General features: G+C 41.8%; 1 protein-coding gene across 2 annotated transcripts in view; it reads right to left on the reverse strand.

Annotated features, from left to right (window-relative positions):
* Positions 1 to 445: 445 nt before the first annotated feature.
* Positions 446 to 18,167, reverse strand: part of MDH1B (malate dehydrogenase 1B) — a 30,357-nt gene continuing 12,635 nt past the window's right edge. The window contains exons 6-11 of one of the 2 annotated variants that reach the window (XM_049711924.1): positions 16,215 to 16,356; positions 14,707 to 14,870; positions 11,281 to 11,420; positions 10,925 to 10,976; positions 5,969 to 6,049; positions 446 to 1,415 (exon numbers count right to left, since the gene is read on the reverse strand). In XM_049711924.1, the coding sequence (XP_049567881.1) occupies positions 1,405 to 1,415; positions 5,969 to 6,049; positions 10,925 to 10,976; positions 11,281 to 11,420; positions 14,707 to 14,870; positions 16,215 to 16,356 (590 nt within the window). In that variant the 3' untranslated portion in view covers positions 446 to 1,404. Of the gene's footprint in view, positions 1,416 to 2,611; positions 3,826 to 5,968; positions 6,050 to 10,924; positions 10,977 to 11,280; positions 11,421 to 14,706; positions 14,871 to 16,214; positions 16,357 to 18,167 lie in introns of those variants that run through there. The other variant, XM_033429193.2, reaches the window with a different exon arrangement.

Below are 18,167 nucleotides of genomic sequence, written 5' to 3' on the forward strand. Positions count from 1 at the left end.
GAGTCTCACTAAAGGGCAGGGCTACTGGATTGAAAGGTGATTGTGTTCATGGTTGTATTCTCTGTTCAGACTTTTCCTCTTGGTTCTGGATGATAACTGATGGGCATAGCTGACTCCAGGGGAATGGAACCGGAAGCTTTGCTCGAGTTTCTTAGTCTGAGTCACACGTTCTAATCGAGTTCAATTTTACCGTGAAGAAGCCCTGTGTGCTGACGGGCAACTGCCACATGCCCCACTGTGTGTTGTAGAGCACCAGGGGATTTCCCCTCCAGTTACTGTTCTTTGTGGTCTCACCCCTTTGGTTGAGAAACCCACAAGAAGGGGCAGAGGAAGTGGTAGGATTAGGGCACAAAACCTCACCTGAAGTCCTTAAGTTTTCTTCATAATAAATGAGGTGATGACTTCGGAAATAAGCCAAAGTTAGTCATGGTTTTAAAATCATCCATTTTATTATGATGGTATAGAAGCAATGCAGAAGCATCTGAAAGCTCCCTGAATTTTCAGAAAGTAACTTGTACCTGAAACACCATTTAAAACTACAGAGAGGGACTCCCCTGATGGCGCAGTGGTTGAGAATCCACCTGCCAATGCAGGGGACAAGGGTTCAAGCTCTGGTCCGGGAAGATCCCACATGCCATGGAGCAACTAGGCCCGTGAGCCACAATTACTGAGCCTGTGTGTCTGGAGCCTGTGCTCTGCAACAAGAGAGGCCGCGATAGTGAGAGGCCCGCACACCGCGATGAAGTGTGGCCCCCGCTTGCCGCAACTGGAGAAAGCCCTCACACAGAAACGAAGACCCAACACAGCCAAAAATAAATAAATAAAATAAAGAATTATTAAAAAAAAAAAAAAAACTACAGAGAAACACAGGTATCAGCAATTTTTAACATCACTCCTGGTCTTTCAAAAGTTCCTAACTGGCCTTTGTAAACGGTCTTATTAGCTCGAAATATATGAGCAGATGGGTATGACTCCTACTACTTTAATAAAATACTGTAATTTTCTTCTTAAACCATGCAATTATAAGGTAAAATATTATGCTTTTCTTTTAAAATTCCATTTACTCAGGCTACATATGGTGTCAAGAAACAGAAATCTACTCAATATAGACTAAACTAAAAGCAAATCCAAGGAAAAGCAATACACAGCCGGTTCTTATGAAGGCGGTAAACCTGACGGGCTCTGAAGACCTCACAGGCAGAACTTGGTGGCCTTCTCTTGTTCGCTACAATTACCATCACTCAGACACCAACTTACTCATTTTTTCTCAGTTCAGATCTTTTGAGAGAGCAAGAGAAAACTCTGATTGGTTCTCCTTGAGTCAGGTGTATCCATTCTGGCCCAATCAGCTGAGGTCAAGGTGGTAAGGACATCTGAGCAAACATGGCCACCTAGGCCCATGTCTTAGGTATGGCCTGCGGGAGAAACAGGTTCTCTCAGAAGGATGTGTGGGCAAGGATGCAATGACTGACAATTTTTTTTTTCAATTTTATTTTAGTGTAGTTTTAAAAGCAGCAGTTAACACCAAACTATTTAGAGAGAGTGCAATAATAAGCAAACATATAAATGGATACAAGTAACAGAAAATGACTGAACTCTGACTTTTTGTGTGTGTGCTGTCACTGTTATTTAATTGTCTCACATAATGTTATCCAAGACTGAAGTAAACCTTTCAAATTATTCTTCTCTAAATACAGACATTCATGGGTCTTTCCCTATTTATTACACTACCAAATAATTTTATAGTTGATCTAATTTGATCTGCTACTCTTCCATAGTTTTGCCTCCAGAATCTGTAAAAGGAAGGAAATGAAACGATGTAACTATTTTAAAAATATGTTAGTAACATGTTTTTATTAGCTTTTCTTTGGCTACCCTTTTCCTTCTGTTTACTGGATTCCTGTATTCAATCTGATTCAATAGCTGAGGGAGTGCATGTGTGAGAAGGATCCTATGAGGGGAATCAAACCACATGATCATCATTAGACAGTTTCGTATCAAAACAAAATTCTGGCCACTTTCCTGACCTTAATCTATGTCTATGTGCCATCTCTCTGGGCTCCTTTGCTTCTCATTTTGAAATTTTTTAGCAGCTATATTGTCAGTTCCGTTTCCTCTTTTGGCCCTACTTTTCCTCCATGCACCAATTCTAATTCCCCATAGCTAGCCCCACGCCAAAGCCCATCACACTGCACATTTTCAGACTGGAAGGTGCAATGGATCTATTAATCTTATTGGATATTTAAATGAAAGTGTGGAGCCATGGGTGAATATCATGACTGGTCAACCACAAAGAAACCTACATCTGCCTTGTTTGCATAAAATATCATGACAACTCAATTACGATCTTTGAAAATCTGGACCTGCAGATATATTTGTGTCCATTTCCTCACTTACTCATTCTGAGGGGAGGATTCGGTTGTCACTGTCAAATATAAAAGTAGGAAGCTAAGCTCTAGACAATCAGCAAACATGGCTGAATTTCTGGGGATGTGGGAACGCAGAGGGTTTGAGAAGAATCATATCACAGGGACACTTGACCTCTTCTACCCAGTTCCATTTATAAAAGGGAAGTCCACCTTTTTTTTTTTGGGGGGGGGTACGCGGGCCTCTCACTGTTGTGGCCTCTCCCGTCGCGGAGCACAGGCTCTGGATGCGCAGGCTCAGTGGCCATGGCTCACGGGCCCAGGCACTCCATGGCATGTGGGATCTTCCCGGACCGGGGCACGAACCAATGTCCCCTGCATCGGCAGGCGGAGTCTCAACCACTGTGCCACCAGGGAAGCCCGAAAGACCACCTTTTAACACTAATGTTTGTCTACCAGCTACCATGTGTGTGTCCTTGACTTTGTGACTTTTCAGAGCTGGTTTGAGGAATCAGATCTAAAAAATCTACTGCAGTATATAGAGAATTAAAAGAACTGAGTTTTTTTAGTATTTAAAGGACATTGAGTTTTGCAGTTATTTTCATTTTTTCCTTTTTCCTTCCACTCCAAGTTTCTCTGAATGCCTTGTCCTCTTTGAAAGTTGCAAGATGCCAGATCACTTCTATATGGCATCATGGATAAGCCACTGTCAGGGGCAAACGGGTGTCAAGCCAAACGGCTCAGTGTAGCATCTTTCTACCAACTTCCCTGTGAAACCTTGGTCCCCACAAGATAAATCACTGGCAATGTTTCAGTGTTTGCCAGCTCCCTCCTGTACACAGAGTTTTAAGTAAAGAAGTAGTAAAGATGGAAACAGACTAGATTATTATTATCTTCTAGATATACAGGTCGTATAGGCAGATTTAGAAAATACATAAGCCTATATACAAATATATACAAGATACATATATGTATGCATGTATAAAAATTCCCAGGTTTTCCCTGTTAAAGAGAATTCTAACTTGGACTTGTCAGGGTCTTCCTTTCACCCACATTCTGAGGAGGATCCTGACTTGCCATGTCAGCTATTTTGAGCTTTGTAATGAAGGAATGAGAAGAAAAGGTGAGAAGGATGAGACATAGAGGCTGGAGCTGAACTTATTGGGGAGAGTTTGAGGTGAGTATGACATGGAAGCAATTTCAGCATTAAAAAAAAATTTGCTTCTATCTTTTATCCCTCCTTCAAAGTGTTTATGAATAAAAGAAACAGAGTTATTTCAAAATTACTTCGGTTGCTGGACTGTGTTCTCTGACCACAGGGTCATTCTCTAAGACTGGACAATGTGTGTCATGACCATTAGCACCACGCAGATTGCTCATCACTTGACAGACTTACCATCTGACAAAATTAGATCTTTTTCATCATCTGGCATTAGATCAGAAAACAAATCTTTATATTCTGAAATTAATATTAGATAAAACATGGTGGTTTAGAATATAACTAACAGCCCATGAGATGTTCTTTGTGAGTGCTTTTCCAACTTTGTTGACCAAAACCCAGTGTAAAAAAAAAAAACATTTTACGTTCCAGTCCAGTACCTTCACTTGTGTGCATATAATGAAACAAAAAGTTAAATGAACGAAATACTCACCCTTTTCTAATCTATTCTTATCCTTCTCTTATCTTTTCTAATACTTATCTTTTTCTTTCTACCCTATTCTCATTCATTGGAAAAAAAATCTGCTCTCCTTACTTACCCTTTTAGCATCAATTTTATTCTCGTTCAAAGAAAAACGCCAGTTATTAAATCCATTTCATGACCCACTAAATTTTTTTCACAACTCACCAAACCCACAATATGGAAAGCACTGTATCTCGTTATATTTGATTCCAATGCTCATTGAATAAACAGCCCTCACAACAACCTGAAATCAACCCCATTTTCTTCACTTAATTACCACTAAAGTTCTTTAAGATTATGAATTAGTTAAGCCTAAGAGCCTTAAAATTTGAATGACCAACTTAAATCGCTCTGTTGCAAAGACTTGGGAATACGTACTCGACAATCTGGCTTTTCTTCCTCCATCCTGGGAAGCTGGTGGTCATCCCCTTCATGAGAGACCGCATAGCTTTTTCTCAGTTCTCTCACGGGGGCCATAGTGCCCTCCCTCCTTCCCATGAGTGTTGCTTATCACCAGCTGGGCCGACTAGAATAGTGGTGCTGCCGCCCAGGTACCCAGATACACTGTCTGACTGGGCCTCTTAACGATATGTATTCTGGCTGGAACTGAATTCGCCACGCTCCTCTGGACAGTGACTTGGGCTGCTTGAGCATCTTCCGGAGGGTCAGTGATGAAGCTAGGTTAGTTCTCTAAGTGTGCCCCCATCGATTTCATGTTCTGTCCAGCCACCAGCTATGTTGCTGAGCCCTCCACCAACTATTCAGCCAAACAACGGATGGCCTCTACCTACCTTTTCCGGCTTTCTTCATCCTTTTTGGATCCCCTACTCTAGCCCAGCTGCCCTACTTATCATCTTCTGAATACAATTTGACGCTGCCTCTGGTTCACACTTCTGGCCATGGCTTGATCCCCTGAAATGCCTGCTTTGCCCCTGTTTTTCCTTCTGGTGGGACACCTTTCACAACCTCTTCCCTACCTGCCCCTCTACTTGCACACCTCCTCTTCACCAAATTACATGAGTAATTCCTACTCCTCCTAGACTCAGCTTCCATTTCATCTCTTCCCGAAAGCCTTTCCTAACACTCTCTATGTCAGGCGACCCCCTATGTGGTCCCACTATACCCTCTATCATAACACTTACCTCTCCATAAGGTAGTTTTCGCTTTGCTTTGCAGTCACCCACGCTAGATGGTGAGCACTTTGAGGGCAAGGACAACGTTCAATGTATGTTTATGTCCCTAGCACCTCTCACAGTTTCTTCTTTCAATGGTGGTAAAAACATATAACATGAAATCCACCTTCTTCACAAAATTTTACATCTACAGTACAGAACTGTTAACCACACGCACATCATTGTACAGCAGATCTCTAGAATTTTTTCATCTTGTGTGACTGAACCAGCACAGCTTCTGAATAAATACATGCTATTGGATTATTTTTAGCCATCTTAAGTCTCAACTAGATTTCTAGATATTATTAAAGTTTTCCCTTCATACATCACAAGGATCTTTTCTTTCCTTGTGAGTTTCTAGATTATATACTTTCTTTCCTTGTGTACTACCTTGCCCTGTTTCATCAAGCTTTTTAATTTATTGTGTGTCTTCGCATTTACTTTCTCATATTCTCATGGCTCCTTTCCCCCAGATGTGATTGTGTGGCCACAACTCCCTTACTGTGGGCCCCGGTGTCTCTCACAGTGACCAGCATCTAGAAGGTGCTCAGTGAATGTCTGGTACCTTCCTTCAAAGATTTCAATAGATTTTTAACAATGATTTTTCTTTTTTGAATATAGGATGAAGGTGATGAAAGACTTAACTCTCATTTTTTATGGCTAATAAATGATCAAACTCCTTTCTTTGAAGTTTAGTATTAAGCCTTGGATACAAAGGGTACTTTTTTTTTTCAAGTTATATACCTACCATCTGAGACTTTCCAATGTTCCCGGTTGTCATTTGTGGTAGGTAAGGTGGTCTTTTCATCTTCTTTGGCTAAGTCGGTTTCTGAAAGTCAGGAAATTAAATTAATTGAAAAGATTAAACAAACCTCATACATGAATCATCTCATTGATATGGTAATAAGCAGAGATCTCCAAACTCTACAAAGTTCTGATTATTTTCAATGCTCTGAGCTTGGAACCTCTGGAACAGTGTTTTAATGGTGACAGAGTTAAGATCAATGAATGAATATATATATATATATATATATGCCTTGACTTTTGTTAATAAAACACAGCATAAAATCAGGTCATTTTCTTTCACAAAACCATCTACAGTGCAAGTGTTATGGGAAATTTAGGACTACCTACCAGTCAATGGAGTCAAATTTAGAGTGACTGCCTTACAGCTCATTATCGTAAGAGGAGTTTGCAACTCTAGTCTGCTAGGCAGGAGGAGAGGGCCTTAAATTCTGAGAATAATTCGAGGTAAAAACAACTGGTCATTGGACTTCTCTGCCCACCCGCTCCACCTCCATGCTGCCTTGGGGCTTTGTTTGGTTTGGCCCACGCCTGGTGACTTGACCACCAGCCACAACCGGCTCTCAATTCCCAAACCCCACGCTCTGCCCTTCCTCCCAGTGCTGGTGCTGTGACCTCACTAAAGCCTCTTGGGTCTGACCAAGGGCGGTCCTCTGTCCCCTGCCGGCTTCTTTTCAGTGAATCCATTCTGAGAGGCAGCAACTGCTCTGATTGGTTGTCATCCGCGCCATACTGATTGTTAAATATTTTCAACATCACCCCTGCCTGGGGCTTTTAAATTTTATTTCTATTTATTACGTCCTTCCTTGTCCAGTGGAGACCCCTGTAGTCCATCACTTCATCGGCTTCCTTGCAATTGTCCTCATCTTCACTGCCTCACCTGCTTCCTTCCCAAATGCTAAGTAAAGTAACAAAACTGTACTCATTTTCCATTCCCATATTCAAAGCCAATGAGCAAATCACCTCAGCACTCATTTAGGGCACCAGTAAAACAAGGACACAAAAAAATATGAGAACAATAAAAACTTTGGGAAAAAAATTTGATATTCCAAATGAAGTCATCATGGAAATACTCAGAATTTTGTTGGAATACTGTACAGTGTTAGTTTTATTCTAATTGCATTTATTCTAATTGCAGGGGTGGCAGTACTCTCTAATATTTCAGGGCTCACTACAGATCATACATCTAGGTTTCCTCTCCTGCATCCAGGCAGCCGAGCACCGTTGCAGGGAATCACGCAACTGTACATTGGAGTTACTACAAATTTCACGGTCTCTAAATTCCACTGAGCCTTCAGCTCTGAAAAAAAAAAATCTGGCTTTTTCCATTTTTCTTCTTTCCTTTCCTCTTAACAAATTATTTCAAATCTTCACCTCTTCCCTTATAACCCTAGCCCTTCCCCTAGATTTTAATCTTTGGGACCTGGCCTTGCTGCCCATTTTGTTCTGAATCCCCCCATCCGACATAATTCCCTGCATCCCATCCATCACCTCTTCCCTTCTCTTAGGTCTCAGCAGCAGAGACGCTACCTGTGTGAAGCTGACCCTGTGCTCTGAAGCTTGTTTTCTACTGCTGTCTTGATGATCTTTCTCTTCCCGCCCCTCCATCTTCACCCTCTCACTCTCCAATGGTAGTTAAACGTTAACACCCATCCATCCAGATATCTATCTCTCCACTTATTTATATTTTTGAATGTGTCAAACATGCACCTGGAATGAAATTCAAAAGCCACGGGAGACCATGCAGTGAAGAAGTCTTCCTTCCCCAGCCACTCAGGCCCTTCCCCACAGGATCACCATGGTTATCAGCTTCTAAAAAACTACCACCTAGTTGCTGATGACTGCGTAGCCTCATCTCCAGCCCAAATCTCTCTGCTGGCTTCCAGAGATATGTGTCCCTCACCCACTGGACATAAATTCCTCTTGAAAATCTGCTCCTTCTATACTCCTTACCTTGCCCACAGCTTCCCAATCATTTTCATGACTTAGCACACACAGCAAATGTCAAGGACAGTAGAGGTAACCAGCCTGGAGACTCCAGCTGCCCCATACTCAGTCTGTGGAGCTAAGGGGACCATTAGCTCCACACCCCCAACCCATCTGTGGCTGATGGTTTGGGAACTGCTGTCTTAGGGCATGACACCACCATATGTCGAGATGCCAAAAACATTGGGACATACTTGACCCTCCGGAGCTCTCTCTTAGCCTCTGTCTCAGATTGGTCAAGTTCTGTCAACTTTCTATCTTCAAATCTAGCCCCTTCTCTACATCTTCATGGCCACTTCTTGGTTAGGGCCCTCATCATTTCTCTACCTGCAAAAAGATTGGTCTTACTACTTTTGGTCTCTCCCATCCAATTCATTCTTCTCATTAAGAACAGAATGATCATTTCAAAATTTGAACTTGCTCCTGTCCCTCCCCTGCCTAAAATCCTTCACTGGTTCTAACAAGATAAGTAACCTCTCCACCTCCTGACATTTCTCACTTCAAATTTTATTTTCCAGATAAAATGAATCGGCGGTTCACAGAAAGTTCTGCCTTATGTCTTTACCTTTGTACACCTGGTTGCTCCCTCTGAATGAACCAACCCTCCCATTTATCCCCACCTTAGCTAATGTCTCCTTTCCTCTCATGACTTGGTTTAGATGTCGCCTCCTTCAGAAAGCCCTTCTATTGTGTGAAAATCCTGATGGGGCCCTTCTCCCTGTTCTCAGCACCCGGCATGTTCCTCAGGCCCGCAGCACTAAGCACCCCAGCTCCACAGGGAGCTGGGGTCCGCCCCTCCCACTCTGGTCTCACTTCTGCCTTCCTCATTCCACAAAATTGCTCTAATCAAAGTCACAAATGACCTCTGTGTCCTACATCCATTGGGTACTTTTCAGGCCTCATTTTATTTGACCTCCTCGTAGCATCTGACAGTGTAGACCAGCCCTCATTCCTGAAACACTCTCCGCCTTTAGGTCTTCCATGGTGTCCGATTTCAGGGGCTGTCCTGACTGATCACCCCTTTTTCACAGTCCTCTGTCAGCTGTTCCTGTTCTACTTAACCATTAAAGGCTAAGTTCCTCCAGGTACCCCTGCTCTCTCCAATCTCCATCATGCTCATGGCCTCATTCCTATTTATAGGCAACAACTCCCAATTTGATTAACTGCAGTCCGGATCTTGCTGAGCTCCAGAAAGTATGCAGTTCTCTATGTAATGTATCCATTTGAGATATCCTGTAGGTATTTCAGAATCAAAATGTAAGAAACTAAACTAATCCTTCCTCTACTATGGCAGTGCACCCGTCCTCTGCCACCCAACAGACACACGCATAGGCAAACACACACATACTCTCTCGCTCTCTCTGTCTTTCTCAGATAATTTCCTCTACTATTATTTCCCATGTTGGTAAACCCACCCCATTGCTCAAGCAAACGAAGTCTGAGTCCTCTGACATTCCCCAGAGCCAGTCCGTCATCAAGTCTTTGATAATTCCACCTCCTAAATATCTCTCAAAATTCTATAGCCTCCAGCCTCAGCTGTAATCACCGCTTCCTTGTGTCACTCTGCTACCCTCCTGATACTGGTCTCCCTGCAAACAGCCTAGCCTTGTTCCAATTTATTTTCCAAACTAATCACAACCCGATTGGGTCATTCTCCATCCAGAAGCCTCTGAAACTCTCATCTACCCTTCATGTCTCTCTCAGCTTCATCTCATTAGGCTTTGGCCACACAAACTATTTTTGGTGGTTTTTCAAACAAGGTGACATGATTTCCTGCCTCAAGGTCTTTGCTCACATCCCCAGGTATAAGTTCTCATAGCACAGCACCCTGTACTTCTCGTGCCTAAGACTCACCACAGCTGCAGACATTTGTGTAAATTACGATCCCCTGATGGACTGTAGGTTTCAAAAGGCAAGAACAGGTCTATCTTCACCACCCCCATATTTCTAGCTCTTAGCACTGGCTTACAGTTGACACTCCATAAACACCGGTACATGGAAGGGATGTTGGGCTCTCAAAAGGCACTTGAGTGCCTTTCTGTAAGTGAATTAATTTATTTATGTTTGTATTTTCATATTTCAGATGAGATTTTCTTTAAGACAAAAGAAAGAAAGATGAGACCACTTCCTTGTAAGTTTACGATTAGAGAAAATACCAGTAGGAAAAACAAGCTTATTGAAATTTATTTTTTTAAAGTTACCTAGAAGTAACTGTAGTGTTGTGGGTTGTATTGTGTCCCCCGCAAAAATGTTGAAGTCCTGCTCCCTGGTCTCAGTAAATGTGACCTTACTTGAAATTAGTTTTAGCAGATATAATCAAGTTAGGATGGGGTCAGACTGGATTAAGGTGGGCCCCCAATGCAATTACTGGTGTTCTTGTAAAGAGAGAGAGATTTGGCAACATAGACACACCCAGAGGGAAGACAGACTTGTGAGGACCGTGGCTGAGACTGGAATGAAGCAGCTACAAGGCAAGAATGCCAATCACTGCCACCAGAAGCTAGAAGAGGCACGGAAGGGATTCTTCCCTAGAGCCTTCAGAGGGAACATGGCCTTGCTGACACATTGATTTAGGTCTTCTGGTCTCCAGGACTAGGAGACAATAAATTTCTGTTGTTTTAACCCACCCAGTTTGTGGTAATTTGTTATGGCAGCCCTAGGAAACTAATACATAGGGTATACATAAACTTTATAAGGCAACACTGTCTTTAGGATGTGATTTCTTTAGCATTCTTTTAAGAAACTTTATTTCAAAGGACACACTAAACCTGGTAGTTTATTTTGTCAATAAGTTACCTTAAAAGTGATGAAATATGAATTATACTTATTTATATTAAATAGTGATTCCATTTTAACATATATTTTAATACTCTTTTAATAGCAGCCCAGTAAAACATCGTATCTAAAAGATTACCTGATTGATACGGCTGAAAATTTATCAACTCTCCAAGTGCAACAAGTTTCTCCTGTGGAAAAAGTTTGTAATCAGAGAATTAAATGACCACAATTATTAACGATCATTCTTTAATAGAAAAACACTTTGATTCTTGATGTTTAAGGAACCAACAACTGTTTTTAACATACTAGAAATTACATAACCAAATGAGGAGTGTTCTTCTGCTGATTTCTTTAAACCTTTATTGCCTCCTTATTGTTCTTAGGAATAAGAGGCAAATCGAACCCACAGAAAATCAGTGTATGCCTTGATCTAGGGCAATCGGTTTCAGGCTATTATTGAAGTCAGTTCCCTCGGAGCTATTCTGACATTACCTGAATTAGATCACTTGTCATTCTGGTCATTATTTTTTCACTTATTTCAGTATCTTCGAGATCTGTAAGAACCACCCAAGTTCCATTCTCAAATTTCACAGGCATAGAAAAGACAATCCCTTCAGGAATACCAAACTGGCCTGCAGGGAGCAAACACAAAGCAAAGCAAAACGAAAGCACTCAGATAAATAAACCTTCCTGGTAACACTGTAGATAAGGACAGACATGGTACATGCTTTTTAATGATAATGGTGGATTTAATGATAATGGAGGAATTCCTGCAAATTCCTCCCCAGGGAAGATTGAAACACTTACTAGAGAAGTATTTATTGAGCACCTCTCCAAGTTCTGACAACTTGCCCTTCTGTGTTTCTCTCAGAAGGAAGAACCATTGTTCCGTCTTTATCCCTTTTGTCCCTGCTGGGGGACAGATGCCCTGCCTCTGCCTTGGGAACTAATGCAGTCCTTCTCTTCCACCTTGTCTGGATTCCTTTTGTCTGCTTCCTTGGCTTTTCCTTGTCCCCCTAGGTAGCCCCTGAGCCCGAGCACGTGTCCAATCTTGCCTTTGCTCTTCCAGCCTACTGCTGCAGTCACAGAGCCAAGGGGCAGGCAGTGGGAAAGGAAAGTCGGTGATCTCACAGTTCCTAGTTCCCAGTTGAAATGTGCTCCAAATAAAAAAAATGGATAATGCTTATTACTAACTGAGGAACCTTCAGATAAAATGTCTCCCGTTTTTTGTGTCTCAATCAAATAAGAAAATTATTCTTGCCATTCTAGTCATCAAAAATGTTGTCAGTATGGAGGTTCCTTAAAAGACAAAAAACAGTTACCATATGATCCTGCAATCCCACTCCTGGGCATATAGCTGAAGAAAATTCTAATTTGAAAAGATATATGCACCCCAATATTCACTGTAGCACTATTTACAATAACCAAGACGTGGAAGCAACCTAAATGTCCATCGACAGATGAACGGATAAAGAACGTGTTACTTTTATACAATGGAATATTACTCAGCCATAAAAAAGAATGAAATAATGCCACTTGCAGCAACATAGATGGACCTAGAGATTATCATACTAAGTGAAATAAGACAAAGACAAATACCATATGATATCACTTATATGTGGAATCTGAAAAAAAAAGATACAGATGAACTTATTTATGAAACAGAAATAGACGCACATAGAAAACTCACGGTTACCAAAGGGAAAGGGGGGGCTAAATTAGGAGGACGGGATTAACATATATACTCTAAAATACGTAAAATAAATAACCAACAAGGACCTACTGTATAACACAGGGAACTATACTTAATATTTTTTAATAACCTATAAGGGAAAAGAATCTGAAAAAGAATATGTATATATAACTGAATCACTGAACTGTACACCTGAAACTAACATGACATTGTCAATCAACTACATTTCAATTAAAAAAAAAATGTTGTCACTAGGGCAAAATATTGAGGAGAGTCAAGAAACCAGGATCTAAAAGACTTTTCCGTAGAGGATGTCCCACGCCCTCTGTTCACTCTCTATTTGAGAGCCAGCCTTACGAGTGAACAACGGATGAGGGTCTACATATGTGTTACCATTTCAGGGACACAATGATCACTTGCTCTTCACCTCACTTGCCCCCAACACTGAACTGCTTATTGATGAATTCCTACAGAGATTAATTCAACTTTTTTTTGGCTGCACTGCGTGGCTTGCAGGATCTTAGTTCCCTGACCAGGAATCGAACAGTAGAAGCGGGGAATACTAACCACTGGACAGCCAGGGAATTCCCTAATTAAACTTTTACAGATAAAGAGGAGGTTTTAGGTGTCTATTTCATTAAAAAGGTAACACAGTGATTTGAACTCACACTTGCGGATGTTCGTGCACATTAACTTTAATTGAACGAGACACACTGAGAGTCTACCCATGAAGGAGCAACAAGTAGACCCAGCCAAAGCCCTGCCCTCAGGGTGGGTGAACTCTAATGCAGAGGGCATATGCAACTAACCACCCCATCCATAAAGGCAGGCTGTGATACGCTCTCTGATAGAGGAACAAATGCTATGTGAGTACAGAGGAGAGACAGAGATTAATTCTGACTTGGGGGGCTTAGGGAGATTTCCGTGAGCTGCACCATAGTCACTGAAACAATGGGAAGGATCGTGGTTCCATTAATAACATAAAGGATACAAGAGGTGGATCAGACTGGGGAGGATGACAACAGGTTCAGTTTGGTGTGTGTTGGTTTGAAGTGACAGCATGACATCCAGGTGGCAATGTCTGACAAGGTAGGGCTCAGCAGCAAGGCTGAGATGGGAATGGATGGGCTTGTTCAGGGAGAATGTAAAGCACAAAGGGAAGACATGCTTTAGGTCTTCAGTGCACAGAGCACCAGCTATTCTCTCTTTCCTATTTTTCAATAAATAGTAGAAGTGCTCTGAATAGCTTTTAGCAGATTAAAATACTAAGGATATAAAAATATATCCACAGTATTTGTGGATGGAGAGCAAGCTTTCCACATTCCGGCTGCTGCCTGGTACTCTGAGATCTGGGTCTTGCTGTGCCCTTTGTATCGTGGGTCTGTGTCTTTGCTCCTGCAGCTCCTGTGCCCAGATGTTCTTCCCATACTTGTCTGTCAGGTAAACAACTACTCAAGCTTGCAGGTGAGACTTCCTGAAGTGTCACCTCCTTTATGATGCAGGTCCTGATTCTTCCTGCTGCCTGCTGAAAACTGACCTTGCTTTCCCTTCCTCAGTAGGGATACAGTGAGAAAAACTTAACAGAATTATTTCATTTATGTATGTGGCTCTCCTTTATTGTGCTGTGAGCTTCCTGAAAGGCAAAAGCCGGGCCTACTCCCTATGTGTGTTCCCAGTGCATGCACACAAAATACTGTTGCACTGTTGAATGGATAACTGAAGGAATGCAGGCATGAATGAATGATTATGGAATTGTGAAAATCCGGAGAGCTTACAGAGCCTTTAAAGAGGTAGGAGCGGGCTTCCCTGGTGGCGCAGTGGTTGAGAATCTGCCTGCTAATGCAGGGGACACGGGTTCGTGCCCCGGTCTGGGAAGATCCCACATGCCGCGGAGCAACTAGGCCCGTGAGCCACAACTACTAAGCCTGCGCGTCTGGAGCCTGTGCTCCACAACAAGAGAGGCCGCGATGGTGAGAGGCCCACGCACCGCGATGAAGAGTGGCCCCCGTTTGCCACAACTAGAGAAAGCCCTCGCACAGAAACGAAGACCCAACACAGCCAAAAGTAAATAAATAAATAAATAAAATTAAAAAGTAACTGTACCATTAAAAAAAAAAAAAAAAGAGGTAGGAGCCTGTCTAAGGTAAGGACACAGAAGTAGGAGCACAAGGCATACATGGAGGTTTTAAAATATCGTAAGATATGAATTTGAAGATATGATTTACCTTCACTCAGTACCCCTAAAGACACAATCTCCCCAGGGGGTGAGCCATGGTACCAGTATTTCAACGTAGTGGCTATACTGTGTGCAGCTAAGATGCCCCCAAATTGTCTTCCTGTGGCGGTGAACTTTTTAAGACTTTCCACAAATTCTCTGTTTACCCACTCACTGTAAGGAGAGAAAGAAACAATTTTACAATGGAGGAGGGAATAGGAATGAATAAGAATGTTCCCTGGGTCAATGGATCTGAGTACAAGAAATCACCTCCACAAAACAGAAATATGACTTCCTGTGCCCCTTCTTCAAGCTTCTTTAATCCCATAAAGAGTCAACTGAAAAGTAATGAAACAGAGCAGAAAGGAGTCCTAAAGTTTCAAACTAAAAACTTGATACTGTAACTATGGAACACAGAAAAGTGGCCAAAGGCTGCAAGAACAATTAATTTCATCACAAAGAATTTATTCTCCATAGAGGCTATCTTGGAACCAGTGGTATCCTTCATTTTAAATAAAATAGTATCATGAATGTTGAATTAGTCACATTGAGAACTAAGGAAATAATTAAGTTTTCTAATCTGAAGTTTAAACTCGGGGGACAGTCCAGCTGGACTAGAAAAAGCACAAAACAGCTGCCCTTGCTAAGCCGGCACGATACAGCTCCAGGAGATGCTGCCCACACCCACGCAGCAATGCAAGACAATGAGTCCAGGGACACAATTTCTAGGTGTGGGTAAAGGAAGGGAAGGGAAGAAAGGGGTGATGGAAAGGACATGCTACCACTGGGAAAGTGCTGCAAAGTTTCGAAACTTGTTACAAAGGCGTTCCTCCCCCTTCCTGCTTCCATGCCCTTTTCGTAATGGTGGTGTTGACTGTGACAGGCACAGTTTCTAAGTGCTTTGCCTGTCTTAACCCATTTCATCTTCCCAATGACCCTATAAGACCTGCACTCCGTTACCATTTCCACTTGGCAGATGGAAAAACCGAGGCACAGAGACGTTAAGTAACTTCTCTAAAGTCACACAGCTAATGAGTGGCTGAATGAGAATTCCAACCCAGGTGGCTTGGCTCCAGAGATGGTGCCCCTTACCACGTCTCAATTCTGCCTTTCCTGGAACCCAACACCCAGCATGGCCTGGGCCTGCTCACCATTATAATTCCTTACTCTCGAAGCTTTTTCAACTAATTTCAACTTGGACAGAGGTCTTTACATTAAATAAGATTCACTTTACATATGTTTGCTTTAGTGATAACATTAATGGAATCTGTGAGCCACTTTAAGGATAAACTGAAATATAAAAATTCAAAATTCCAAAATCAAATAAATTGGGTGTGGGGACAGACTAGTTGAAATTCTGTGGAATTCTCTACATTTCTTCAATAGAAAGCATAAATGAGGATGAGTGTGAACAGTTACTTCTGCACACTGATTTCTAAGATGATTTTTAAATGATTATAATAACATTACACGTTTATTCCATATTGTTAGACTACTTCACTTAAAAAGATACTGTACCTATCAAAAATCAGGCTTAAAACAGGGCGTGAATAGTGAGGAGGTCCCCAAACAGCACTCTCATATCTGTAAACCTTGGCTTTTCTCAGATCGACGTAGTTATTTCCACTAATATTACCCCAAATTATCACATCTTTGATGCCTGTGAAGAAAAGAAATTTTAAAAAATAACGTAATATAAAAAATTGACTGTAGTCTACTTTCTGTTTGTGTGTTTGTTTTACAATTGGTCCTTTTGCTGTAAGACAGACTTAAGTTTATGCTGCCTAAAAATGTGCAAACACTGTGGATCATCTCCTTAATCATCAGAGTCTGGACATTCCTAATAACGCACGTGGATGGTGTGAGCATAGGACTGACTTCAGGGAACACTGAAATGCTCCCTGAAAGAAAGCGCCACTGAAAATTATACCCCCGCTCTGGTCCTAACTTCACCACTCTGCTTGCCATGAAGAGGATTTTTTATCTGCTTTGATTCTGACAGAGAGTCCCTGATTTTAGACTGGAATAGAAATTCGGGCAAGTCACTTGACTCCCTGGGTGGATTTCGTTTCCTGCAGAATGGAGGTGCTGGAATAAGAGGACCCCGAGGAACATCTTAATCAAAGAAGAGATATTGAATTAGCTTGTATGTGTGAGGCACTTTTAGGTGGGAGGCTCAGAAGAAAACAAATCAGCCCAAATCCTTGCAATATTCTGGGGGTAGAGGGGAGTGGGTGAGAAAACAACTACTATACAACGTGATACATACTACCAAGAAAAAGAAGAGGATGGGGGTAGAGAGAAATAGGAATTGGTATTTCATATGATTCTAATATATGGAATTCTCTCTAATAATTCTCTCTAATAATTGTGGATTTTCTGGGAATGTATCTGAAGTGAAAATAGGGGATTTTATTGATTTATTTATAAACTTATTTATTTGTTTAAAAACTTAATTCTCTTAAAAGGTCATACCACTTTCTATTACGGAGATTAAATTCTTTCCTGTTCTGTATGAGATAAGATTGCTGTTGTCTTCAAGTAACAGAATATCCTTCTGACCTGGCTTAACTAGAAGGAGTTTACTTTTCTCAGATAACAAGTCGAGGTAGGCAGTGACACTGGGGCTTGTTAAGCAGCTCAAAGATGTTACTCTCTTGGCCTTCCCCTCATGGTCCTAAAATGACTGCAGCAGCTCCAAGTATCACACCCTTACAGAGTTGTGTTCAAAGGCAGGCAGGAGGGAAAAGAATTTTTCTTAAAGCTTTAAGGCCCTTTATAGCTCTAAATGCCTTAAATCAAGCTAGAGAAAATTATAGCGGACATCTGCTTTTTTTTTTTTTTTTTTGTCCTAACATCTCTTCCTCCTTTTTTTCTTTAACAGCATACTGGCTTTTCTTTAAATAGGTACGCTTCCCCAATTTCAGTCCATTCGGTTTGGGTGAAGCTGTCCTTACCCCTCAGGTCTATCGATAGGCATCCGACCTAGATTCCAGATTTCTGGCCACACTGATTGACTTGGAGAAGGGCATGTGGTCCAAGCCCACTCAATGAGATATTATTCTGCTACTTTTATGCAAAGAATCGAGAGAGAACGCTCTTTTTCTACTGGGGTAGTTAAGCTATGATGCCGGTAGCCGTTTTGCCACTTTTTAGAGAAAGCCTATCCGAGAATCAGATCAAAGCTGAGGAAAACAGAGCTGAGTGATGAGCCAGGCGAGAGCACAAACCAGGCTTGACCTCATCACTTGAACCCCAGCATCCGGCTATGCCCCAAATAAGAACTACTCCTGTACTCTTCAGTTACGTGGAAAAAAAGCTCTGACTCTGGTCGCTTTGAGTGGACTTTCTGTCACTTGTACAGAAAGAGTTCCAACTAAGCCAATGTACATAGTCTGAGAAACAGGTTTATGTGTGAACTGAACTCAAGGGATATCCTGAAAAGGTCTGCTCCCCTCTTGGCATCTGGAA

The sequence above is a fragment of the Orcinus orca genome, chromosome 7 (assembly GCF_937001465.1).
Source record: "Orcinus orca chromosome 7, mOrcOrc1.1, whole genome shotgun sequence".
In the NCBI taxonomy this organism is placed as follows: domain Eukaryota; kingdom Metazoa; phylum Chordata; class Mammalia; order Artiodactyla; family Delphinidae; genus Orcinus; species Orcinus orca.